At 42.5% G+C, this 27,555-nt stretch overlaps 1 protein-coding gene across 3 annotated transcripts in view; it reads left to right on the top strand.

Annotated features, from left to right (window-relative positions):
- The window catches only part of Kdm3 (Lysine demethylase 3), a 275,903-nt gene that overhangs the window by 228,626 nt on the left and 19,722 nt on the right, over positions 1–27,555 (top strand). For all 3 annotated transcript variants that reach the window (XM_071703885.1, XM_071703884.1, XM_071703883.1), the window contains exon 9: positions 19,956–20,085. In XM_071703885.1, coding sequence (XP_071559986.1) covers positions 19,956–20,085 — 130 coding nt within the window. The remainder of the gene's footprint in view (positions 1–19,955; positions 20,086–27,555) is intronic.

Raw genomic sequence — 27,555 nt, 5'->3', positions numbered from 1 at the left:
CAATATCAGGGTATTTTAATTAGGAATTTTAAATATTTGCCGCTTTGAATTACAAAGATCCTTAAATAAATATCGACTCTGAATTCTCGGGAAACTTCCAAAGAATCTATCGTTGAAGTTAAGATCGGACACTATATACTGGTCGGTCGTTGCGGTCGGTTTTCCTTCTTGGTTTGCAGTCCGCTTCTCACCAAGTCTCTCTCTCTCTCCTCCTTTTGCTGCTTCTCCCGTTTCTCTTGAGAGCCAGCGCTGAATCACAACCGCAAATATCCACCTCCGGTAACTTGCTCCACCGGCTCTCCCGGCTCTTCGAGCTTCGAGCTTCGAGCTCGCACGAAGACGGGCGGGCAAAGAAAAACGATGGAGGACGGACCGGCGCGGCGCGACGGCCGTCGAGAAAAGAGAGCAGCGGTAAAAGAGACGGTGCAACGTGCGATTGGCCGTGGCGCGGAGGTGGAGAGATATACAGTTCCTCACCATATACTTTGCGATGGCGATGCTGCGCTCCGCCGAGGCCACGATCTAGGTCAATAGAGAGCTCGGGTTTCTCTCTCCTCGGCGGCGATTCAGCGCTCTCTGTATTGAGATCGCGGACTGCAAATTTGCGTCTACACGAATCGTCTGCGTATCTTCTGGGCAGTGCTCAGCCAGCCGCGATAGTTGTAACACAAGAGCGATCATAAAATCGTTGAAAACGACTTTAAAATGATATTCAGTCGTATCGTTGAAAAAATTCGATATTATATTGCTTTTTACTCGTGCATGAAAGGAGATGTCACAATTTATTAACGAATATTTTTAATTTAATTGTAGAAATCAATGATAATTACTACCTTTAATATAATTGTACATGTACTTGTGTAACATGTATAGCTAGATAGTACGCAGGCGTAAAGAAATAATAATGTCAAGGAAATAATAATAATTACAAAGTTTTAAGTATCGCGGTTGCATTTCCTTGAAGAAAAGCGAAGAGATCATAGTCATTAATATGGGCTACATAAATTATGCGTCACCTGAATAGATTTTGCACAGAGATATAATATAAATTTTAATATACATAGCGTTGCAAATAATTAGCATGCATTAGCATGCTAAGCCAGTCTGGTTTTAAATATACTATCTCAGAGATAAATTATATATTTTAACGACGTCCAAACAGACGCAGAAATTCGCACATTACCAATCCGTGTGCGAGAGCAAACTAAAATTATCTTTATCTTAAGTAAGCAAGCTACATGAGATAAGAATATTTATTTTTTGCAATAAAGTAAATCTAAGCACGTGCGTAATCTTTAATGAAAAAAATGTTTAAAATTTTTCAAGATACTTTATGTAAAAAATGACACGTTTAACGAATCTTGCTCGCATTAATTAACTTTAGAAATCATCGGTACGTATCAGTATGTGCTCGATAACGCGTTCAATGCACATGCTGCTCGTTCTCGATTGATCAAAGTGCGTGAACTTCGCGAGGGTACAACGAGCGATCTTGAAAAATGCTCGTTGCGCAATTACGGCCGCGCGATTAAGGATTGATATATGTATATAAATAAATGACGGATTCGCCGTAATATGAAAAAACCCGTTAGATAGAAGTTGTTTGCGGTAGATAAAGCGGCCAGACGAATTCAACCAATTCCAGCAGTCGCTACTCGTGATGAACGTATTTGAGAAAAACGATCCTCTTCACTCGTGCAAGCCAAGAAATTAATTTTTAAACATGCGTAAGGAGCGTTTATTTTTTTGTTCAGTCATCTGATATTTATTAATATAAATAACAGCTGGTTGAAGGAGGAGATTGTTCTTGTGCGAAAGTAAAAATGTTCCGATTCGAATAGCCGCTCGCTGTAGTCGTGTTTAATTACGCATACGTCACATTACATTACGCAGGGCAGCCACGCAAGAAGTCGAAGTATGTCGCGTGATCGTGCGATTAACCGCTCTTAATTTCCTTATAATCGCATCGCAATTCGATAATTACATTCCACGCTGCTTCCGTAGCGTGTGAATTCATTCTCGTTATCCAGCGCGTGACTTCGGTTCGAAGGTCGATGTATCGCGACGAGGTATCTCGAGTGAAGTGACTACGTGCTCTATATTTCTCTCTCTCTTTCTCTCTTGCTTTTTTTTCGTTCTGGGTGCTCGCATTCCGCATTTACTCTTCCTCAGAAAAAAAATCGGTAACGTCGAAGCGGCTGTTCGCCATCGTTATCTTATCGGTGTTGTACGCAGCGCACATTATCAACCTCGGCAGTCCGACCGTATCGTTATCACGTGCATTTGTCACCGCCCTCTTCGCGTCTCTCTTTCTCTATATCTCCTCCGCCCTTTGCATCTGCAAACGCCGCTGTTATCGCGCTGTGAACGCGCGCAATTGTGGAAATAGCCGCGCGAAAAATCGCGCCGATCGCAACGCGGTTGAAGCATTTTAGAAACGTTAAATTGAACATTTCTGTCTATTGAAAAATTTGGCACATGACCTCATAATTATACGATGGCATATTATCAACGACCAAAAGAAGAAATATGTCCACGATATTTCGAGAACGTAAGAGATTAACGTGTCAGCTGACTGTTGATTTTGCATTTAAATACAATTGTCGTTCATCGATCATCGATTAATCGTGTTCTGTCCAATTAAGAGTGGTCATTGTGACTATACGCGTCGTGTAAACGCGATAAATATCTGCGACGTCTAAACTAGTGGCGTGACATCGTATGACTCATCGATAGTGTGTAACGTCCGCTTTGTCTCTGTCAATTGGATTGGAGATAAAATACGACGCGAATTCGTTATTTTTATTTATTCGTCGTTGTTTTTGAATGTTTTATACATTTCTATTCCCGACAGTTTCAAGATAACACATGACATATCGCGAGACCCAGATATTCGTAGCCGATATTTCTCGCGTAGCCGACGTTCTTATAACTTTGCATTGTCTTGTATGTCCTCCGAGAGTAACCTCGCACGATTTTTTATTGTTGCGTTACGTTGCATCGCGCACTCCCGCGGCCTCGTCAATAACGCTCGCGCGGCAACTCTTGGACCAAAGAAAATCGGTTCTACCCACGTTTGTTATTCGCCCCGCTCGGTATTGATCAGTTGGCGGTTTTCCCGGCCTCGGCCTCGGACAAAGGAAGCGCGCGCGATTTACAACGCAGCCAAAACGGCAGCGGCTGCGAGTTAACGTTGGATCGCGCGGAATTCGTGGAAGAAGATGGAAGAGGATACGCTCCTCGGAGTTGGCTCCGGTCCCAGCTGGCTCCGGACGTGTAAACGGGGGCGCAGTAATCTCGCGCGCGCGAGCGGGAGAAAGGGGCATTTATTATCCGCTCTCCGACAGTGTGTCTCTTTAATCATTTCCACCCCACTTCGATCGAAATTGCATACACTATGTGTTTTAGGTAAACAAATTTGGGCATTCCGGGAAATGTTTCCAATCTCTCTTTAATCTGCTTTCTGAGAATCATCAGTAGGATTAGATATCTTGATTCGTTTTCTATATTACATGGCCTTGTTCTAATAGAATTTAGAGATATAAAATGACTTAATATATTGTAATAATTTAATAAATTATTGTAAGTACAGTAGAAAAATTAACTTCTCGATCGAGACAACACGATTAGTAGAAGAATTATAAGAATTATTATTGAACAACAATACTAGCACTATCTCCGAAAGGTCAATGTAACTTCTAGACGTGCTCACAACAGTTTTGTATAATGTTCGTTTTTATCAATCACTCGAACGTGTTAAGGAGATGCTCGTTTGTGTTGAAAACTCGTTCCACGCGCCAAAACAACTGCATACGCAAATGAAACCGTGACGCAATCGACGGATGTAAAATTCATGAAGTCTATTAACATTAATATGCAAAGTAAACGCTCATTAATTTGCTAATCTTTTTCCTCATAATGCTTGTAATGCTCATGTTTTAAAGAGCAGATAACGCATTATATTTCAAACGTTCGGTGCATCGACTGTACGCGTTTACATCACTCACGTCCCTGAAAGTAAACGATCTGTGAATCCCGCGCGTGAATTCTTTCGTCGTGGAATTATTTTCGACCGACACTTTCGTTATTCGGGTCACAGCCTCTGTGAAAACTCGCCGGCTTGACGTGGCGAGAGGAAGCCGCCGCCGCCGCGGCTTATCGACGACCTCGGGTTCATCTTGTGAAAGATCGTTTACCCTCGAGAGCGAGAAACGACTCGTTAGCGAGAAGCGCGGCTTTATCCGCGACAACTTATCGATTTTTATTTTAAATTCTGTCCCGTGTGCGGTTTATTTCGGAACGTGCCGCGCGATAATCGCTATTTTAAGAACTGCGATATACGCGTCGACGTATTCGTGCTACGGTCAACAGGAACACACGAAGGAAATCGGACTCATCATGTCAGTTCTAATTTCCTCAACTAGAAACGCCAAATTTTTCTCTCCAAATATTGCCAAATGTTTGTTTTTGACAATTACTGATTTGATGCAGTATTTTTTGCGTATTTTAAATTTTATATCGGTAGATTTAACTCTACGATGAGATTGAGCTCACTTTTTGAAGACTCTTTTTAGAGAGGTATCCAAATTTTTTTCTCACGTGGCTTTTAAATTTTTTCGAGGAACGCGATACCTGCTACTTCGAAGATAGCAGTTTCTGAAAGAAACGTTCATCAACCCAGTGACCTTCCTTTCGTCCGTTCCGCGCGAATCTCGCCTTTCGGCCGAGTGTGTCTTTGTGTGCGGTTCTTACGCAAGTGATCTTTGTGGCCAAACGAGCCGCAAGGCAATAAAGAATTTATCACATCGTCTTCGTTGCAGACGGGTATTAATTTGTGGACACTCGACTTGCCAAATGTATCTCATTTGCATACATTTTGAAGATAGCGCGTGATAATTCTGTACACGATTCGCATATCAAAATATATACAACTTGATCTCAGAAGCATTATTATCAAGAGCTTTAAACTCATGCGCGTTATCTTTGCGACATTCAGCATTAGTCGTTCAATAAAATGAATTCGTGTATATATCGGAAAATTTAATCCGTGTAGAAATGTATATTTATTTATCTTATCGCGTTACGCTCGGAATACACAATATAGTCTTTTTAATAGTTGATCCTTGACACACGCGCGTGATTGTAAAGTGATACAAATGTGAATGTTTGCTTAGTAATTAAATTACGAGCTATTTTCACGCAACGGTCCCCGTCCGTGGATTATCCCGTTTGCGTGGCAAGAAAATTATTTCGCAACCGTAACACAGAGTGAGTCTTTCTTGATGCGATAAGTAATTCCACCGTCCGCGAGAATTCTCTCGCGCAACAATTCACCGAATGAGACAGTGCCGTTCTACTTGCACTGCTCTTCGCTTTTCCGCGCGTCTTTATCGCTGACGTTGTTTTTTTTAACACGCGCAGTGATTCAGTCCGATTTACGCGCTACAAATTCTCAGTAAATTCCTTTCGGTATCGTAAACAATTCAAATGTAAGCTTCCTTTCCGCATTGGTATAGAGAATAACAGGTAGAGATAAACATTCATATACAACGAGCCTGTCGGCCGGCTGGCCAGCCAACTAGCCAATTAATTTTCCCGCGTGTTTCCACGTGGGAAAAAAACCATCGCCTCGTTACCCCCGTCCGTTCAGGCCGTTGCACAGTTTCTCGCATAATGCGTTCCATTCTACGACTGGACCGGCGCCAAGTGCATGTTTACGGAAATCTCGGCGGGGCGGCGGGGTGATAAGGGGGTTGATCGCGCGAGTGAAAGACTAGATTTATTCGCAGACGCGCGCCCCCCGGACGGGCCGGAGACAAAAGGCGAGAACCGCAGATCTGGATTCGCGCGAGTTATAAATGACGATTTGTTTATGGAAACGCGATATAGCGAATGTGACGGCCCGGCCGGCGCGGCGCGGAGAAGAAAGGAACGCGTTCGCGAAAAGCGGGAATTCCGTCGCTCTCCCGGGAGGGACGACCTTTCGGCGTGGTCGCGACTCGCGCGCTTAATCGCAATCGTTCATTAACGTCACGATAAACTCTTTCTCTGGAACAGTGTTACAACGAGCGCGATGACGATAATTGACGAAATTCTGCTGATATTAGGGTTATCGGGCTTTACGGCGGTCATCCGCCGCTTCGCTAGAAAAGATAACACAATTACTCGATTTCGATAGTGCAATTCTCTCTCTTTCTGGCATAAATACGGTGATCCACGCGTTGCAATACCGCTCGATAACAAGCGTAATAAATTTATAAAACGCGTGTAAAAAATTACGTCTGCAATGTCGTTTTTGCGAAATTTTATCTCTCGACTTGCAACATTCTTTCTCCGAGAAATATGTCGGCGGAACGTACGATTTTTTTTACCGGTTTCTACCTAGGATCCGGCATTAGGGCGTCGGAGGAGGAGTTGGCTTCCCGGAAGCCATGCCCGTTCCGCGCGGTTTCATAAAGCCGACTGACTTAGAAGCGTGATCTGACTATTTTTAAAGCTCTGGCTCCTCGTGTCGCCTCCGCCTACCGTCTCGGCTGCCAGAGCGATGCGAGTAAGCTCGCCTGTAATTTCCGTCATGTAATTTCCGAAGGAGTTCGGTAACCTGGCCGGCAGTTTGTCGTTCCCTTGATCTTTACTCGCGCCGCGGGTGATTTACTGGCTTACCGTCGCCTCTGCCTTCCCGCCGCTAATTATATTTCAAGCGGCGAGAAGAATACGTGTGTATCGCAAGAGAAAATACTCATTTCTCTCTGCTTTTTTTTTTAATTTAATTTTCGATAACGTGGATTGTTTTAATTTCAAAGCTATCGAAAACGGGAACGACGTATCTTTATCGCCGATCGTGTTGCACGAATTTAAATGTCTCTGAAATATAATTAATTACTGTTTTCGTGATATCAGATTTTCCTCAGTCTTTCCATTTTTTTTTTATAATGTTAAAGTCTTATTAATATATAAAAGGCTCATTTCTCTCGGACGATTATTCTTCACCGATTTATTATCTTCTAGCAATTTTCATTGAAAGAAGAATTACAGCCTTATAACGAGCTCTTGTTTATCATGATTTGCGATGATCTATTTGCATCGCAAGTTCCACAAATGTGTAACTTTATTATAAAATGAAGTATTCTTGTGTTGAGGATGATTATTTCCTACCGGCTTATTATGCTTCACAAATTTAATTAAAACATGATTACTCTTAATGAAGGTAATTTATTTATTTGCGGTTTATGAAGACCTCTTTTAATTATACATTCCAGGAATATCGCAATTTTATGGAATAATTTATAAAATCGAGATATTTTTGTTTTTTATTATAGACGATTATTTCTCATCCTCTTTTATATTATTTTCGGTTTCCATTAAAGAGAGTATTACATGAATTAATGAAGAGTATAGCCCTTCTTTACAATTTATAAAAATATTTTCAAATTTTTAATAAAAATAACTTTCGCATTTGATTATGCATCACGTAACTTGTAGGATACACCACCATGGAAAATTAAGTGCAAGAAATTTTGAAACTTATATACTTCAGTAGATTTGGTACGTTAAGCGGAATTGTCAAAATATTAGCGGGTGGTCCATTGTGTTAAACCTTAAGCGTTCAACATCGATTCTCTTTTCTTAAGAAGTAGAAGTTTCTAATTCGGCCTTGCAAGGACGTTCCAAATTTTAAGTCCCACTGTGTTTTGCGGTCTTATTAAAATTCGAAGCCCTGGATTTCTCATGTTTAGGTCATGGACAATTTCCCGAAGAATACCATTTTCAGTAACGGTATTCTGCGGAGGAGAACACAGAAGATATGATAATCTATAATTAAACTGTCATGTGCCAAGATTTTATATTCTTCTAACAAGTTGAAGTAAGACTTTCGCTCGTTTCGTTCGATATTTCTGTATTTTCCTCTATGATGTAATTTTTACCTTGTAAATAACGATAGCAGGTTAATTGAATTCCGTTTACCTCGGATACAAGTCATAGACCTCTGTATTAATTTGTATGTTTCTCTTTCTAATCGAAATATCGACGAGCGCTCCGAATGCGGAACACAGAAGTTCTCAGCAGGCACGCGGCACCGATTATGCGATTTGAATTCCCCCTTCGCCGTCGTGCCATTATTCCGGGTGTCCCGAAAAGCACCCCTTGGATCGATCGTCCGTATCAACCCTCGGAAACCGCCCTCGCGCGAGCATTCGACCTTTCGTGCCTGGGCTTCCCCTCACGGATTTATTGATCGCCCCCTCAGCTTTCCGCTTCGATGCCGGCGATGCGACGTGTTCCGTTCCGTACGTACGGACCCCTCTCTCGGTCTCTGCGTAATATAAACGCTCTGTCGTTCATTTCCCGACCTTTCTTCTGTACGCGCCGTGTCGTTCGAACGATCGTAAAACATTATTTCCCGACGTGAAACTTCCTCGGGGCCCGGATTAAATCGACGGGGAATCTTCTTTCTCTCGTCTCTTGACTCTAGGTAGGCTGCGTAAATAATTTTCGAGCGAGCCAGCTGCGGTAATTTACAAGGGGCATTCACCGCGCAGGGATCATTATTTCATGCGGTTCTTACTACACACACTCGTAAACAATAAGAGATACATGTTTTCGCTTTTCGGGATCGTTTTAAATTTAGCAAGGTTGAGTTTCGATCTTTAACATTATAGTCTGAGAGCAATCATGTTTTTTTTTAAGTATTTCTAGTAAGATCACTTAATATTTGAGCTGAAATTAGGTCAGGAATTATCGTTATACGTTATCAAATTTACAATACAAATTATTAAGGATTAATGATTGAATATATTACAATTTAAGCTATGATTTATTATCATATCTTCGACAATTATTTACAATAGAACGGTCCGAGCGAACGAGAGTAGAAGCAGACGAGTATTTTGCGACTGTTTCTCGGAAAGAAGGTCTTTCTCTGTCAGAGATATCTCAAGATCGTTGGCGTTAAATCGACGGCGAAGGATTTTTATGCGTCAGCAGCTGCCTCCCTTCTAAATTTGACGTCGAGGCCGGCCGCGACTTTGTCCGCGAATTTTGCAACGCGCCTACGATCGCCGTGCGATCTACACGTCACGTCGTAATATTCACACCGAGCAGTCTCGTTCTCGTTCGAATGCTCCGGCCGAAAATAGAGCGCGGCGGGTCGGTGAGGCCGCGCTTTGGCACGCCTTGCTTTCTGCACGAGCAATTTTGCAGACGTCGAGCACGCGTCGAAGCTTGACCGCCGATTTCGCGTACCTATATAGGCTCCGCTTGCGTCTCGCGCGGAATGAGGATTCCAGTTTGGTGACACTTACGAGTGACGCGCGCGTTCGACACCGAGGGGCTCTTAGAAACTTATATAAAGTACCATCGCGTCGTACATCAAGACTTGACTTGTTAATTCGTAATGTGTTTGTTTTTGAGAATACAAGCGGTTGAGAGAGTAGCTGAAAAGAGCTGTAACACGCCGTGCGTGTTAAGAAAGAACATTATTATATAAATGATACCGACTATCAAAGGGGTCGCATGATTTCCGGATGCCGTATCTTATCGAAGTTTAGAGACTGGGTAAAGTAACATATCTAAGTAGCGTGTTCAATATTTATTCAAGATATATCCCTGAGGGGAAAAAAAATGGAAAAATGGCGTTCAAGAAACCGATAGTGACGTAACGAAACGTACGAGTGGTCGCAGATTAAGTAGACAGGAAAAACCGCATAAATAGTCGAGGGTTAAGAGTGGCGTAGCGTAATTTCTGGCTTAAATATGACGACAGGAAACGCTCAGATCCCGCCTGCGAGATACCGCAATTCGGTGTTTTACGTTTCGCTCGTGTCGAGCGCCCGACAGTCAAATATAGAACCACTTATCGGAACTGATGTAAATATATATGTTGAGACGTTGTGTTCGCGACGGATATTAACACGAGGCAAGTTGCACGAGGCAGTAGCCAGCAGGTGCTCGCATTTCGACGGGTAGGCGGTAGAGCCGAGAGCAGGGGAGAGGGGAGCAGCAGCTATAAGGTTAGTGACATTTACTGGGAGAGCAACCTCTCGCCCGCAGGCTCTGTATAGAGACTATAGACCGCCGTGGTCGCGGCCGACAGTTCGCGGAACTAGTTTCGCAAACGCGTCGCGCATTTGACACAGTTCATTCAGTGTGGCAGCCGGTCGAGACGAAACAAAAGTCTCGCTCTCATTTAACTCGGAATCCGCCGTCTCCCTTAAACGTACGGGTTAGTCAGCAATTTTTAACTCAAGGCGGAGCCATCGCGGATGCCTGAACCTCTTTATTCGTGCATACTTGTTGCTCGTACTCTTACATTCTTTTCTCTTATTTCTATTATCCGTATCTGCGCGTAATGCAATATCTATACATTTACTGTGTATCACACACATCTTGTATGTTTTGCTTGATTTCATCCCAATTTTGCAATTTTTCTTTGTATTCTCAAAGAGGTTTACTATTGTGCCGAATAAACCTGTTTATCCCTCCTCGTTCGAGCGCCGCGACATCGCCTTCAAAATTACAATCGCGCAAATGCCGTCGCACTTCCTTTCGTGTGCGCGTCGCTCATTTCTGGGTTACGCATGCTAATAAAACAACGAAAACGAAAGTTGCGCGTGGCTGCATTCGTCGCGCTTTATTGCTCGCTACTTCAGTCATATATCAGACGTCGATCTCTAGCTCGAAAGTTGGCGGGACCAGGGAAACGAAGTCAATTTTTGCTTTCATTTACGATCGCTGTTAAACGAAGACGTTCATTTATCAAAAGAATTTAATGCTGAAGCTGTAATACTTGCATAATTGCAATTTGATATTACTATTGAAGTCATTCAGTTATTCTAGCTGAGAGAAATGTACTGAATTAATGTATACGCGTAGATGTAGATCTCAATCTAAAAAAAGAACGAGGCGCCGTAATCAACCGCGATATCTTCCACGAGAGCGTCATTACTCAAACACACTTTCTCTACTTATATCATAACCGAGGCTAATGATCCAGAAATGGATAGATCATCTTTGGCCAAGGCCGCTTTGCTTTTCGTTACTCAATCACCGGGCTTTCCCCGGGAACTCTCGACCGCGCCGCGATTATTTTACGGCGCGACCGTTGTGATTTACGATCCTCTCAAGTCGACGTAATGCAAATGCGTGATAAATCACCGGCGAGCGATCGTATTGTTCCCACGAGCGCGAGCAGCGCGAGACGCCGCCGCCGCGTCTACGTGGCCATTTCTGCGTCACCCGATAGACGTTGGCCGTTGCGCCGAGGCGTATCTCTCACTCGCCGTGATATACCCAGGCTATCTAAATGATGCATTGGCCATGCACCACGTACACGTACACGCATGAGGAAAGTTCACGCGTGCGTGTGCACACGCGCGAAACTCGTTCCGTCTGCATCGCGCCCCCGCCCTTTCCTCCCACCCGCATTTGTATATCTTTCTTTTTTTTCTCTCTCTCTTTCTCTCTCGTCGTATTCGTCGGTTTCCGTCTGCGTGGAATTACGTCACGTAGAAATCACGGTAATCACGCGGCGGGTGCAGAAAGCGTAGGAATGCACAAGCGCTAATTTGCCGCGCGATACGAATAAAGCAATATACGGCGCAACGGAACGCATCGCGACGAGCGGAGAGGACTAACGAGTTTTTTTTCCACGCGTGCGCGTTTCGCATGGTTTTTACTTATCCTCTCTTGTCCTGGAAGCGACGGGTGGCTGTCCCCATCGTCCTCCTCGAAGATACACCTGCGTTCTTCCTAGCGTTTTTTAATTTATCGTCGCTAACTTCTCGAACACATTTTAGAGAAACTGATTCTTAGATGCCAAGATCCCGGCAGGACATAAAAGTCGAGCGTATGCCATTTTAAGACGGGAAAGTTAGGAAAGGAATTTTCGAAGAGCCGCTGACCGAGAAAGACATTAGAATTTTTATTGCCATGTCGAGGTTTTAAATCAGGGACTTTACAATTCTCCTTTTTACGTTAGCGTCAGCCTCGTAACGATCTACCCGAAATTCAGGTAACGTAACGCTCCTCTCGATTTGTGAGGGAGAGCGGGGAGGTTTACCCGCACCTGCATTCGTTAGCAGCGGCGCCGCACGAAGTGGGTCACCACGTCGCTCCGGAGCAGCAGCTCCTCCGGCGAGAGACATTTTTTCCGGACGATCGTCTTAATGCGGCTAATCGAGCGTTCGTGATTTCATATTCATTGCCGCGCGCGCCGTTACCTTGGCGCCTGGGATCCGCGGCCGGCTGACCTCGGCCTGTGTGAAATATCATTTATCTTCGACGGTGGAAAATCAAATCGAATCGCGAGCTTGCGTTTATCGCCCGTAGTCCCCTATCGCGAGCAAATTGAAATCATTCATCTTCGCGTTACGCAACGCGAGACAGACCCCCGCCTCCGCCACAGTCTGTTGTCGTACCGACAACGATTATTTTCCACTCGTTATTATCTTGGTATTATCGTCGTCGCATGCTCGAAATGACTGACGGAGAATTGAAAATCGCCGCGACGAAGGTCGCCGGCTCTATTTACGTGCCCGTTGAATTTACCTTGCAAATTGTCTCGCGCTTTATACGACTTCGCGCGTGCAGACGTCGCTTGTGCCTTCGCTCAAATTTACATCGCGAGACAGAAGTTTATGTCCCCGCTTATGCACACACGCCGCTCTCTTTGCTTATGCTACTTCTTCACGTCTCTTTCCCCGAGTGTCTCCGATTTATGTTAAACCCAGCAGGTTCTCAGAGATATTTATGAAGCCGTTTAAAAATTGTAATTAAATTATATAGTGGAACGTTTCAATTTATTATTACAGTTGCATTCCAGCATTTGCAAATGCAACAAGTTATGCACCGAAATCAATAAGTTTTTATCCAATTTAATAGCATTATCAGGGTCAACGGCGAAATCGGGCTAGGCATGCCCAACCATCGTTCTAGATCACGTTCGTAGTTCGTACGTATCGGTCATGCTCGAAATATATTGCGAAACGCGGTACGAAACGATTTAGCGATCGTGGAGGGAAAATTAACGCTGGCTTCCTTCTCGAATGCGTTCACCTCGCACGATAGAGTAAAGAGGCGTGCAAACAAGGACAGAAGCTACGCCGAAGAAATGCCGGGACTGGCAAACATTCCACGGAACTCCGTGCTCGTTTTGGAATCGCGAAATCATAAAATACCATTCGACGGAGAATCTTGAGTAACGAAGAAAAAGTATTTATTTTCCGAATATGTACGCGAAACATCTCATTGCGCGGCAGGTGGAATACAGAATGCAATTATAATCGTCGGAGGGAATTGCTGAAACAGCGGAGCGATAAGTCACGCGAAAGTACGTATCACGTACTGTAAGAGAATTATCATAAAACCATCGCGACACGATAATTTTAACTGATTATTGATACTTAATTTTTTGTGTTTTTTTTTTCCCCTACGCAACTGCTTCTTGACCGCATTAGAATTTGGATCAAAGTTTCAGGAGATCGCAAGGCGGCACGCGAGGAATTCTCGGGGCGCCTTGCAAAATTCATGAGAGTCGCGGTAGATTCGATCGAGAAGCGGAATCGTGTATAATCGAGCCGTTCGCCCCGAGGCGGGAGTGAAATATCGGTGCCGGCTGGGCGCCGTGAGCGATAAACAGCGATACGCGGCGATTATATTTCTTCGTTCCCCCGATCGATCTCTCGCGGGTCGGCGATTAATCCTTAATTGAACGCCGGCAAACGTCGCGATTTACGCAACCCGCGTATTTATTATTCAAATTACAATCTCTCGCCAAGGTGATTCGTTTCGTGCGTTGTCCTTGAGATTCCTCGAGCAGGCAGGTAAGAATGGGGGCTGTGGCCGTTGTCTCTCTCGTCGCTATGTTTGTAAATACACAGCAGACGGTCCCATCACGCTCGTGAATATTCCGCGCGATCTGATCAATGATCGCTTCCCCGAAACTCGGCGAAATTCCTGTTTTCCCGTACATTATACGAGGAATAATCCTCGCCGATGTAAACATTGCGCAAAAACGGACCTGCTTTGGCTGAGCCAAGCGGAAAAGCACCGGAGTCGTTATTATTTGTGTTCGTTCTCACAATCAGTAACGCGAGACTTTTGCTATCGCCACTTGGAATACAAACCAGTTGACCTTAGGTCACGATTTCTTAACACTTTCGCGCAGAAGTAATATTATACTTGCCACGCGCGCGCGTATGCGTGCTAACGATCGCTTGTTTTCTCGATTTCACGCGTACTTTAGAAGCTTATGCAAATCATCAATATTAATTATCAATTCTCGAAGAGAGAGACAGATAATCGAACGGAGTCAGCCTTGAAGATACGTCTATTATCCCATGATCTTTTCGAGCTAACGAGATTTTAGAAATTGAAAAAGATTAAAGGTGGTCTTACCGTGGTATTTAAATCGTGAACATCGTTAAACACATATCCATATTCATCATTGGTTTATATATCGCCTCGATAGTATTCAGGACAGGATAGACAGGAAAGAACCGCTCGATATCTCCTTGTATTTTAATCTCCTATATTCCTTGATTCCTCGTTATTCACAGATCACTGTCGTTATTTATTTTTCGTTTCACTTCGTCGCATCTGAATCACTATTTTATCACTTCGCGAAATATGAATTTTCGTAAGGCTAATATTTTCGTTTCAAACTTCACACCTTGCACAGAAATTTCGAGAACCTTCTTTGTCCCGATTGTCCGCGACGCGAAGATCCGTTTTGCTGATAGGTACCCCTAATCGCCGCCTATTCAGCGAAAGAGCGAGCTCATCGTTCCGTAATCTATTCATCTCACGCCACTCACTCGCGATCTTCTCACGGACTTTGCGAGGCACATCGATATGAAGAGTATCACGTATCGGTCGTGCAAGGGGCCAAACGTGAGATGCGAAAGAAGAGGATTATCCATTGGGGATTGGAAATACGTTGTCATACTCTGTGGCGATAATCATTACAGGAAAAAATCGATGTCAAAAAACAATAGTATCTTAATTCGGACACTAATTTTATTATTGATCACTCACTAAACTTAACTTAAGGCCTGTTGTCCACGATGCTAGAACTTGGCTCGAGAACTTGGGTCACTGTTTACTAACCTAACACTCCTAACTTAACCATCGGACGAGTGTTTAAAGACTGTGCTCGCCATGTGCTCGATGATTTTTTACTATCTCTTGAACGCCCTCTATACATATTACAGTAACCGACTAGCAGGTAGATAGGACTAGAAATGTCTAGTCAGTCCCTCTATCTTTTTTTTCCTAGGTATTTTTCCGTACCAAAAGCGTATATACCTGAAGTATTTCTTTCCCTTTCATTGACAATACAAGAAAACACAAACGATTTTTCAAGTTGAATGACGATCGATTTCTTTTTCTTAGATATTCCTTAGAATGTTTTGTTCTGATCCCATATTTGTGCCTCGTCGTGGTGCAGTTTTACTTTTACTCAGTTTTACCCTGTGAGAAAAAAGAGAAGGAAGTTCATTGTCCGACCCTTGGCATAATGGCTTTCACCTGGACTTGTCTTGTTTGAAGCTAAGCCTTATAATCCCGGATAAGAATAATAAGTATTTTTTCTAATACATATTATCAGCATATTAAAATAACGACAAACTATCGTTTCTCTAGTCTGAAATTTTTATTCCTGACAAGATTTTCTAAGATTCATTAGAGAATTCGTAGCTTTATAAGGATATTTTTGTGATATAACATGTAGTTTTGGAATATGTAGCATCGTAATGACATATTTTACTTTCTAAGAATGCACGCGTGCGCTTCTTCGAGTGCGGATCTCCTGGAAGTGCCTCGTCTCATTTCTTTCTGCTTCGGCAGCCACTCTCGCTGCTGAGTTTGCACTATGTCGCGCGCATTATGCACGTTATCGTCGTCGTCGTGCAATTTCGAAGTGTCGGACGCGTGCACATTGGAGTGCATACCAACGGGATCTGGCTTCTCGATGACACTCTTACGCACAGGAAGTTCCGTAAAGAATTTATATTGAGCTTCAGAAGTGTGCACTTCGCTGAACCGAAGAACAATCTTATCGATATTAATATCGAACTTTTAATATTAATTTTATGCTGATTATTAGAGCAACTTTTTGCAACTTTTGCAATTTAAATTATCTGAGCGATAACATTTCAACGTTTATTATCATTTTTAACATTTACGCATTCGGTCTTTAATATGAAATAACATGTAAATGGATTTTGGTTAAAAATGTCTTAAAATAAAAATCGAATTTAAATTAGTCGAGAGGGAAAAAGAGCGAAAAATACGTTTTTAAAGGTTCTTGAATCACAATTTGCTAAAATATGCCACATATTTGTTCGATGATTGCATCGCACATGATAATATATTTTCGCGCGATAAGAACTTTATTTACTTTGTTTTTTTTTTCACAATTGTTATAATTTTAAAAGCTAGTTATTTTGAGAGCTGTTAAAAGCACGTTATTTTTCTGGTCACTCGCTATCTCGCCGTTCGCCAAACATGCAAATACTAAGGTGGCTTGACTCAATTACCACGAGTCACTTTAAAACCGACGATCTATGCTATTTGCAAATATCCGCGACCTCGAAAAAATTTCGCGAGATAACGAAGTTTAAGTTGCTTTACGAGCAAGCGAGGATTATTAACGCGATTGCGCGTAATTGCGTTTTGGCGCCGCGATGTTAAACATGATGTAGTCAGCAAAAGGCGAGTAGATAAGTCTCTACGTTTACACAACTGCGATAATATGCGCTTTTGAACGCATTTTAACAAGCGATGTCGCAAATGTCGAAGTGCAAACGCGGAGTGAATAGCGCGTGTTACGTTTCCATGACGTGGTCTCTGGAAATGAATGAATAAAAGTATGAAACACAAAATTCTCTCTGAAATTTATAGCTATACTATTTTTTATTACATTTAATTATATTTGATCACGTCTTAGCACTGTACAATGTACAAGAAAACTATACTAAAATAAAGTATTATTATTTCATATAAGTTATACATTCATATTAGTATACTTACGCATCCACAAGGAAGACTACACACAGAAAAATATCGTTCTACAGCCAAGAAAAGCAATTACTCATTTTATTTTATTTGGTTTGAGTAATAATTTTCTTCAACAAAGAATATTTTCTTAATATTAGTTTTAAGATATACTCATCATAAATATTAGAAAAGCTTATCATCATGTGCTTAAAAGAAGAATTTATTCTTCTTTCAAGTATATTCTGAAACTTTATCTAAGAAAAGCAACATAAGCTTGATTTGAATATTTACTGATTCTTTAGGTAAGAATATGAAATACTTGGCTGTATAGAACAACATTCTTCTAGGTTAGGAGGTTTTCGTGCGCGGTCCGGAGGGGTACAGTTTAGAATATTAAAATTCCTGTCATCAGATGGACTCGAACTCGGTTCCTCGTGGTTATGAGTCTGATACTTTATTACTAGGCCACATCTCTGATTATATTCTTAGTGCTGCAGTATCTAGTTTTGACAGAAGTGATTCATTGATTTCAAGTATATTCTGTAAACTTTATCTAAGAAAAGCCACATAAGCTTGATTTGAATATTTACTGATTCTTTAGGTAAGAATATGAAATACTTGAAATCAATGAATCACTTCTGTGAAAACTAGATACTGCAGCACTAAGAATATAATCAGATATGTAGCCTAGTGATAAAGTGTCAGACTCATAACCACGAGGAACCGGGTTCGAGTCCACCTGAGGACAGGAATTTTTATATTCTAAACTGTACCCCTCCGCACCGCGCACGAAAACCTCCTAACCTACATTCCACTTAGGAACTAAAGAATTAAAGAAAATTAAATAAATAAAAATAATATTAATTGTAATCATCAAGAATACAAATTCTTTTTTGAAGTAAACGATTATTCTAGATGAATAAAATTTTTACTTGATTCAAATAACGGATAAACTTCTCTCAAGAAAATGTGATATCTTTATTGAAGTATATGCTTCTCTTCCGTGGACTCTATATTGTAAGTAAACAGAATGTTCGTATTAATTTAATATTCTTGTTTCAAGTACTAAACTTGCTAAGATCTAGAATATGTTTTGAGTAAATGTGATACTTATGACGACTTTATGGTAGATTTGCGGATATATGAACTTATCAAATACTTGAAGCAAGTAATATTAACTTGTAGGTAGTATATATTTTTCTGTGTGTAGAGATGAGATATCTTTGGGTCACAGGGTCGACATCCTGTGAAATACCGTAGAAAATACCTAACTAATGTCGTCAGACTAACACTTTTTTTTAAAGGTCTGCCCTTGGGATTTTTCTACGCTACTTGATAAACTAATCAGTGTAAAACTTCTGTCTTCCTGATATTTTAACCGACCTTATATATACGTATCAGCCAAGTTCCGAATGGTTTTCGTCACCAATCATGAATCAGCGTGTTATTGCTTCTCGTCTGGAGATCATACCTGCGTGTGCGTCAATAGCGGTCTGCTTTTTCAGGACTGTGTGCCAGAGAGTGCACCGCACTCTCGCGCACGCCGAGATAAAAGGGACGAGAGAAAGAGGCGGCGAGGACAGAGACGCGAGGGAGATAGGGAAGGAGAGAAGATACGCGCGCGGACGTATTTATCGCGCGCGTGCATTGTAAGGTCCGCCGACCGAGCGTGCAGATAAACACGCGCGTTGCGCACGTAACAGTATAAATAACTTGCGCAAGCGTTAATGAATGCTCTTATCTTATACCTCGCTCTTCCCCTGCCCCTCCAAGAGTCGCGAGATAGATATACCAGCCAGACGTTGCGTTTTATTATCTCCATCGATGCGCGTTGCGTTTCTGCGGGATGAGCGAATTTCTTGCCGCGCGAGGAGGCAAAGAGATAAAAGTTACGCATATCCTAGAGCGAGTTCTCCGAGATATCGCGCGCGAATAACATAAATAAAACGCTGTGGAATGATATGACGATAACAATAAGTGTATACAACGTCAGTTTTTACGCATAATTATCGGCGTAGAGCCATGCATCTTTTTTTTTAAAGAAATCGACATAAATTGTGCGTAAAACTGATTGGATTTTATGTGATTTACTTCTATAAATTTTCCCCGTGTACTTCAAGGTTTGGTGAGGCATGGTACGCGTTGGCAGAGGACTGCGAAAATCTATGTCTCGCAAAGTGTAAAAAGTACGCGCGACGGTAACCGCACGGAGAACGCAGAGATCCGACAATTGATTTCGGTCGCCCCGAGTAACGGTAACAGCTGACAGAGCTCGTTGCCCCTAGGGATACGGGGAATCGCGGGGCCCCCGCATTTCTCTCTTTTTTCCCCCTCGCGTTAAGCCATTTGCGATTTCCGCCGAGCTTTGCGAACGGAGGCCGCAGGGCAGAGATAAATCGATAAAGAACGCGAATGTGCGAGGGAGCATGAGAGCGAACGTGGAAGAGTTCCTTTGCGTCCGTATAAACTACGCGCGTATAAATTACGTTTATCCTTTAAGCGTCGTTGCGGAGCGCATAAAGACGTTCACGCCTCGCGACGTTGGTCTTTCGAAAACCTCATGAAAACACTAGTACGATGATTAGCTAATCAGAATGATTTGAATAGCAGTTTTTATCTGTGTAAATAAAGGAGAGACAACGAAGATTTAATTAACCAAGACGTGACAATTCTTTTGTAAAGCCGATAATAAATTATAGTAATTACAAGTAGCCGCGTATTTTTATTGACTTCTAATTAAGGATTATTACAAGCCGCGTCATTGTTAAAATCACGTGCCGTTAAAGCTGTTTGGCTAAATGCAATTGGAAATCTATTAGACGACGGTGCATTCGCACGCGAAACAAAACCTGTAAATCCGCTCTTAATTGCCAATGGCCTCGTAAACCGCGAGCTAATTTGTACGCATCGATTCGCATAAACGCCGGGGACTGAGTTTTCGTTTTGCTTGCCTGTTGCAGGGAACGCCGTGACGCGGAAGTACGCGAGATGGAGAAGGCCAGGTTGGAACGGGAGAGACTCGAGAAGCAGCAGGCTGAACAACAAGTTCATAAACACTTCGAAGAATCGCTCAGGCTAGCGCAACAGAAGGTAAGTCACGCTTTACTGGTCATTTCAACCTGACGTGACGCGTTCTTTTTGATCTCTCTAAGGATGCTTCTTGTGTTAGATATAGATTTATCGGTTTTCATTGAGCTCCTACTTTTCCACAGTTTTTTTTAGGATTGAATCAGGGATTTAAAAGAACATAAATCACTCGAGTTGTAAATAAAGGGTTATCTTTGTTAGTTCTGTAAAGGGCAGGGAAAAGAGACAAAGGCATAACTCACAAAAGACACAGAATAATACTTACGAAACTTTTCCTAAATAAAAAATATTTATCTTGTCGGAGATAAAGGTACTTTCTGGTAATACAGATAGCTACTATCTAGATCTATATGACGCATGGAATTTTGACGAAAGTGTCCCGACGTGTGTGTCCGGACTATATAATCCTTGTCTAATTATCCGCATTCGTTATTTTCGAGATTAAAGGCAGCATTCCTCAGTCTATAATACCTGCCCAACAATATCTAACTTTATGACGAGGAAGATGTATCCTTTATCTCGCAGGAAAGTCGTTAATTATTTCGCTATCCTTATTTATATAAATGGAGAAATGAGGATTGTGGAAAAATTTGGTTCGGATAAAAATTTACAAAGAATTTGCGAAGAATCGGCAAGAAATTGTCATTCGTTAATCGTGCTGAGCAAAGAAATCGTAAAAAATTGGAAGGTTTTTGTCTCAGCTTTGCTTTCTCCTTACTTTTCCTTCTTTGAGAGGAAAATTCCTAGATAAAACAAAAACCTTAAAACAGAGAAAATAGTCAATCCAGTATCCGTTATTTTCGAACAAAATCATTCTTAATTAGTTTGTAACAAGCGGCATCAATATTTTGTCCTTTTCTTATTTTTCGTTAAAATTAGGTCCCTTTGAAACAAATCTTTGCTACGAACTTATTCTCACGGAAAGCAACGGAGATGGTATTAGTCACTAAAAGATTAGATAATTATTTTACGAAAATGCTTATACAGTGTTTTTTTATTTGCCTTCAAAGAAATTTCTGTGAGAGTAATAAGCACGCGAATAATGAGTTTTGGAAAAAAAATCTATCTTACGCTATGATGCGATTTTTTCGAAGTTATTAATTATCGAAGTCCTTCGATGTATGAATTATGAACAAATAGATAATCTGTGAAGATATCTGTGAATGTGTTAGTATCTGAAAGAAGAGGGGGAAGCCAAAGAATTTGAGATCTCACACCATATTGTCTCTCAACAATTGTCCAGTCCTCAGTCTTGTTCGGTCTCGTTCGTTCGGAAGTTGTCTAGTTACGAGAAGGAAAAGTACCGCGAGAATTCCGTAAATTATTCCGAAATATCGAGTTATTTGACGCAAGTTTTCCATGCATTCGTAATCTATCTAGTCTACCATAAGTTTCTGCGATAACACATTATCGGGCGTTTAATATCGTTAAGATACGCGCAATGAAATTTTGTCCATACGAAAAACTTTCTTTATTCGTAATCTCGTCGTTTAATTAGTGGATTTTTAATGTGCGGAATTGCAAACTACCACTAATATACAGAGAGTATTGAAACAGAGAATTTGACGAAAATGATCGTGGAACGTGATGAATCGAGGATGGAACTAATGGACTCAGAAATCGATTTTTGGTTATGGCAAGAGTGGTGCCGTAGCATGTATTCTTCATATTCCTTCATTCCGCGTACGCTACATATGGATTACATTAATCTATTAAAATCAGAGGGGACTGAAAATTGTCACTATGATCGCCAGGTAAATTTATTCTCAATAGTTTGGCTATACAATATAAATTTATCATCACATTCGCCGATTTATATCGATTTATCACAGACACGTAGAAAATTAGTAAATTAAAAAACTGAATTCTTTTATCTTGAACGGACAACGAACACGTTTCACTGTAGAGCGATTTTCTCGAACGCGATCCACGTATCCGCGATATCGGGATATCGCATCAGGGTCAACGGACAGGTTTGCGAGACGCTTCGACGCATCGGTGCATTGTCCGATAAGCGCGATTAACGCATTTCCGAGCACAATAGTGCGGGTTCATTTCGCACGCGGCTCCGTCGCCGACCTTGGCATCTCTCCAAGCCAACGCCAGCGAACCGTGACACATGTGCAGTACATTCGAGATTGGCTAACGATTTCTCTGGAAAAATTTCGCGCGGCACGAACGCGAGCGTGAAATTTCAATGCATTCGAACTTCGTAACTTTTCGTTCGCTTGCTCGTTGCGGCAATTATTTTCCATCGTTGAGTAAATTTGATGAACTTGATATTTCAAAGATTTCAACTTTTCCGTTTAGCTTACGTGGCGATAATATATATATATATAGAAAAGATCTTAAATAAACTTCTTACTTTTCTTTATATCTTTCTCCTCTAAAGAAAAATGTGCAACGTGACTGAGACTACATCACAAGAATCCAAAATAGATTAAAATAGATTTTGCGTAGGCACGCACTGAAAAAATTAACAGGATGATGAAAGCAATAATACAAATGGCCGGATACGATGTATCGGCGATTTTAAGTTACAGTCACAGTACGTGATACATGAATAACTAATGATAAGCAGTTGCCTGGAAAACGAAAGATTTATCATTCACATTTTCGATTTTCCTCACTAAGATTACAAATAGTTTATCGTTAGCTTTTGCATCAAGCGACGGATAGAAAAGCTTTTATACTCAGGAAATAAACGTTTGAACTTATCAATTGCTTGCAGACAACGTATGTATTGTACTTACTTTAGCTATTTGTACAGTTTTCCGCAAATAACTCGACACTATCAACCAACCGATTGATAATACAGTTGATTATATTACTGTATAATTACAATGACGTATCTTAATTACACTCCGGCGATATGACCTACATCAATTAATTATACAGTTCTATTTTGCGATTTCTACTTCTCTCACAATTTTGCAGATAAACTATATTTTGCAAAATTATACTTTCATGCATATTCCGTAGCAGCAGCGCTTTTTGAATAACTTTTGAATAATTTTTGAGGTCAGTGGGTAAGCGCTTCACGATAAACTCCGCAATTATTAGCAGCGGGGCATTTAATTATGCAGCGCGGAAATACGCTTTCGTTGGTGAATGACAAACTGACGCTCAGGTGGGGGAAGGAGGTCACCGTCGATAGTGATACAGAAGGAGGCTACGCGCGAAGTTACGATCGTGTCGATCGTCGTCGTTAGCGAACCTGAAACTTTCACGCCGTTTGTCAAAACGGTCCGCAACCGCTTCCTCCCTCCTCCTTCCTCGTCGTCTTTTTCTCCATTCCCGGCACGGATACGCGTGTGCGCATACATATACATACATGCATACGTGCGTGCGAACGTTTCGCGAGTGGCATTTGCAATGCAAAACTCGCCGGCACGAAGGTCATTAATTATGCACTCCGGGCGACGGCGGTTCGCAACAATAGAGTCGCCGGGGCGCGCACTCCGGTGTACATGATCATCGGCCTGAGTAGATTTTCCTCTGCAATATTTTCGCAACGGATGATCCGTCGCTGTTCGAGTTCCTTTCGCAGCGAGAAACGTGAATGATGGTCTCTTTCAAATGCGGATTAAGAAAAATGCTGAACCGCTGGATTATCGTTTCATTATTTGCGACTTTTAGTGCGTCTCTTCCTCTTTCTGTGAACGCAAGAATGCATAAAGTTAGTCGAGACAGATACAAAGAGTTCGATGCGAACATTCCCACAGAATTACGATGCAGATACACTGTAGCGGATATTTCGAAGTAATTGAAGTCGTAAGACGGTAAGACTGATGTGATGATGTCTACCTCTCGCCCACGTAATATCATAATATATTAATTAATTTGTAGGCGTACATATGGAATTATAATTTCCTAATTATAGAGTAATTATATATTACAGGGAAATATGAAATATGCTGATATTTTTAGTCCGACGGGCCTCAAAATAAACTCGGTCTCGCGAAGTTGAGCAGTAATAGAGAATTTTATTCTCATTTCGGTAATATAATTATAATTTTACAGGTCGCGCATACTCAAAACAAATACTTCTTTCGTATCTCTTAAAGGATCTCGATGTATACATGTCTTAAATTTCCATCTCTGATATTTCCATCTTTTCTCTGCATCCCTAGCATTCGTCATCCACGCAATCGACACACTCCGAGCGAGAAATGAGTGGTATCGCGAATTCGCATCGTAACGTAAACGCGAATCACGAGCTGTGCGATGCAACGCAACGCAACGTAACGCAACACACATCCGCGATCGTCTTCCTTTAGGAACGACGGCCGTATTCCGGGTTGCACTCGGAATTTCGTCACGTTTCCTCGCCTCGCCGTTAGCGTTCGCTCGCCGTGAATTTGCCCGTCGGCGTACCCACGCCTTCTAATCCCGTGGCGGAGTTAATTACCGCGTTGTCCACGTACCGTATCCGCGTGTGTACGTGTCTGTGAGAAACACTCGGCTCTTCCTCCTCGAACGCGCGTCGTACGCGCGCATAAATATCGCGCTCGTCTTTTTCTCTTTCTTACATGCGCGTGCATACGTACTTACGCGTGTGTGCGTTCGCCCGTTCACGTGTGTCACGCACACGTGCACGCGACCGACCAGTCTCTCTCTCTCTTTCTCTTTCTGTTTTTCTCCCTGGCAGTACAGTTATCCGTAATATACGTGAAAGCAAGTCGCGCGTTCTCTCGCGTAAGCGGGTCACACACGGCATCCGTATATATGTACACGGGTATGTACGGTGCCACGTACCATATGCACCGCGGCTTAATGCATATATGTATGCGCTCGCGAGAGAGAGGGAGAGAGGGAGAGGAAGAGAGCATACATGCACACGATGGCGTAATACGCGGTGAACATACAACCGCATATGGAGCTCGAGAGAGTCCGTAACGGACGGCGTTAGGCGGATTAGTCCCGAGTTACGACCGCGTACGAGCTCACGCACGGATACACACGCGTGCAGTGTGTGGGCTCTAATCTCGTTTGATCGCGTGTGTTACACCGTGGAAGGGAGGCGCTCTTCTCTCTCGCGCGCGGCACGGCGGGGGTCGGGTGTAAATTGGGCGACCCGTTAGATATATCCGCTCGACGGCGCGCGGCGTGTTTCCTCCGCGGTCGGCGACACCGTCCGCGCGCGGCAGCGCGACGCGCAACGCGATCGCGGCGAAGGTCGCGTCGCGTTGCGCGCGGAGGTCGTCGAGGCCGATACCTTTGACCGCCGCGATTTACACGCGTGCGATGACATTAAAATTCGCGTGATTACCGGGCTTCGTAAACTAAGTAAAGTAAGCGAAGAAAACGGAGCAGAGGAAGGACTGAATTGATCAATTGTTACGCTAGTTATTTTTGAATAAGATATTTGACATAATATAATAGTACAGATTTGACATGGTGCATAATGTACATGTTAGGTAGAACTCAAAGCGAAAGGCACATACTATTCTTAAATACTATTCTTAGAATTTAAAAAGGAAGAATGTGGCAGATGCAGGTAGAAGATTTCTATTTTGCCAAAAATAACGGTGGAAAAGAAGAAAAGGGAAGATGACAATGCAGAAGAGGAAATGAAAGGACGAGCCGAAGAAATATCAGATAAAGAATATCGAACTAAACGATTGCACGTCATCATAATCGTGCTGTCGTCTTTGTACACCGATAACGTTTATATACCTTAAGTCAGCGTTGTCGTAATAACGCACGTGCTTGCATTTATTATTATCGCATATATTATTACCGATCCTGATTATCTTCTCGGAGATCTCGGGGAGATGAAAGACGTACTTAATAAATCGAAATCGACTTGTCTAGATTGAGGAGTGAAGGGCCCCTCGAGCCGGTACACAAGAGCAGGCCGTACTAAACCTTGATTACGCCATCTCGCGCGTTTCAACGGGTTGCGTAACGAGCTCTCCGGCTCTCTCTCCCCGGATCTTTTTCTTCTCGCTTCCCGCGGGTGAGTCAAGGTTTTCGGGTCGGCTCGCGGAGTGCCATGTGCCGGCTGGAAATTAATGACACGGTCAGTTTCGTCGAACGCAATCCGGCGCTTTATAATTACACCGCTGCTACGCGGACCTTGGACAGGTTTCCCCGTCGCAAGAAAGGACGGGAGACGTCGTTCGGTAGATCGATACCTCAATCACGTCGATATTAATGCTGTGCTCGGCATCTTGCAATGTCGCGTATCCTTCGCGAGATCTTTACGATCGTTCCTCACGTGACATAAGCCTGTACTTTCGACTAGTCATAATTTCATAAATTTTTCGCGGAAGTATATAAATCTCTTTTACGCAATACAACTGTAAATGTTTGGCCAGAATTACAACGCGATCCTTTTGTCCGTGGCGTATAGCGTAAAAGGTACAAGCGCACTTATACACGTTTTGCAATGATGAAACATGCCGCGGTGGGAAATTCAGAGACGTATTCATTAGCGTTACAGCGAGCTGCCGTCTTTCGCTAATTTCTCGCGATATACGACAGTTAGCCGACTGTAGCAGTTAACGTCGCCGTAATTGTGCGATATACGCGTCTCGAGACCGCGCGAGGTCAGGTACGCGGGATGAATTTTCTTTGACGCCGCGTATCCGCAACTGTGCGCAAAGGCTCATACAATAATCGTTTCTGTGTGCCATTGTGCCGGGGCTGAATAGAGACGCACAATAGAAATTCAAAGATCCCGTTAGGCATCCGGCATTGAATGGGTAGCACGGCGTTTGCCCGACGTGTGTACATGACGCCATGATGGTTGATTATTGTATACTGATTTATTTACTGGTCATCTGGTATTCTATATTTTTGCAATTTTTTCGACAAAGGCGCGTGAATTATTCCCAATCATCTGTGATTCGAATACATAAAATATTTCGTGCGATAAGCGTTGAACTCGATCCCTTTCCTCTTCGTTACACAGAAAACGGAGGGCTAAATAATTCTTCCCGGCGTAGAAATTAAATATTTGATTTAGGAAAGACGATCGGTGTGATGTAGTATCAAGTTTTTGCTGAACGAGTGGCCTTTAGATTTATCGCTCGAAACTTGGACGGAAAGCTTACGAAGCACCGTCTGCGCGTGTGCTAGTGGAGACGATAGCGCGGAATCGCGACGGTGATACAACAATCCGAGGTGTGGGTAGTCGACGTTCCTCGTGTTGCATATCCGATCGCATAAGAAGCCAATCAGGCTTCCTCGACAGTGTCGTCAGCGAATTTAGCCTTTTACAAACTGCTTGGCGCAGCTTTTTTCGAGTACGGCGCAGTTGCGTATATGTCGAATATTCGCGTTATATTATTTTCAACACAAAAGAAATAAATATCGATGGTAATAATGGTATATGACGGTACATTTCCAGTACATGAAATTGCGTTCCAAGTAGTAATCGCGCATTGTGCATAAAAGCAGAATATATAAGATTTAAAAAAAATTATTATTAAATGTAAGATTCCGCCCAATGATCGAAAATATCAA

This window comes from Temnothorax nylanderi, unplaced genomic scaffold (assembly GCF_030848795.1).
Source record: "Temnothorax nylanderi isolate EJ_2023f unplaced genomic scaffold, tnyl_v1.0 TNYL_tig0037_pilon, whole genome shotgun sequence".
NCBI classification, from domain to species: Eukaryota; Metazoa; Arthropoda; class Insecta; order Hymenoptera; family Formicidae; genus Temnothorax; species Temnothorax nylanderi.
Note: the sequence above shows the minus strand (reverse complement) of the source record. Positions and strands in the feature narration are given on the sequence as shown.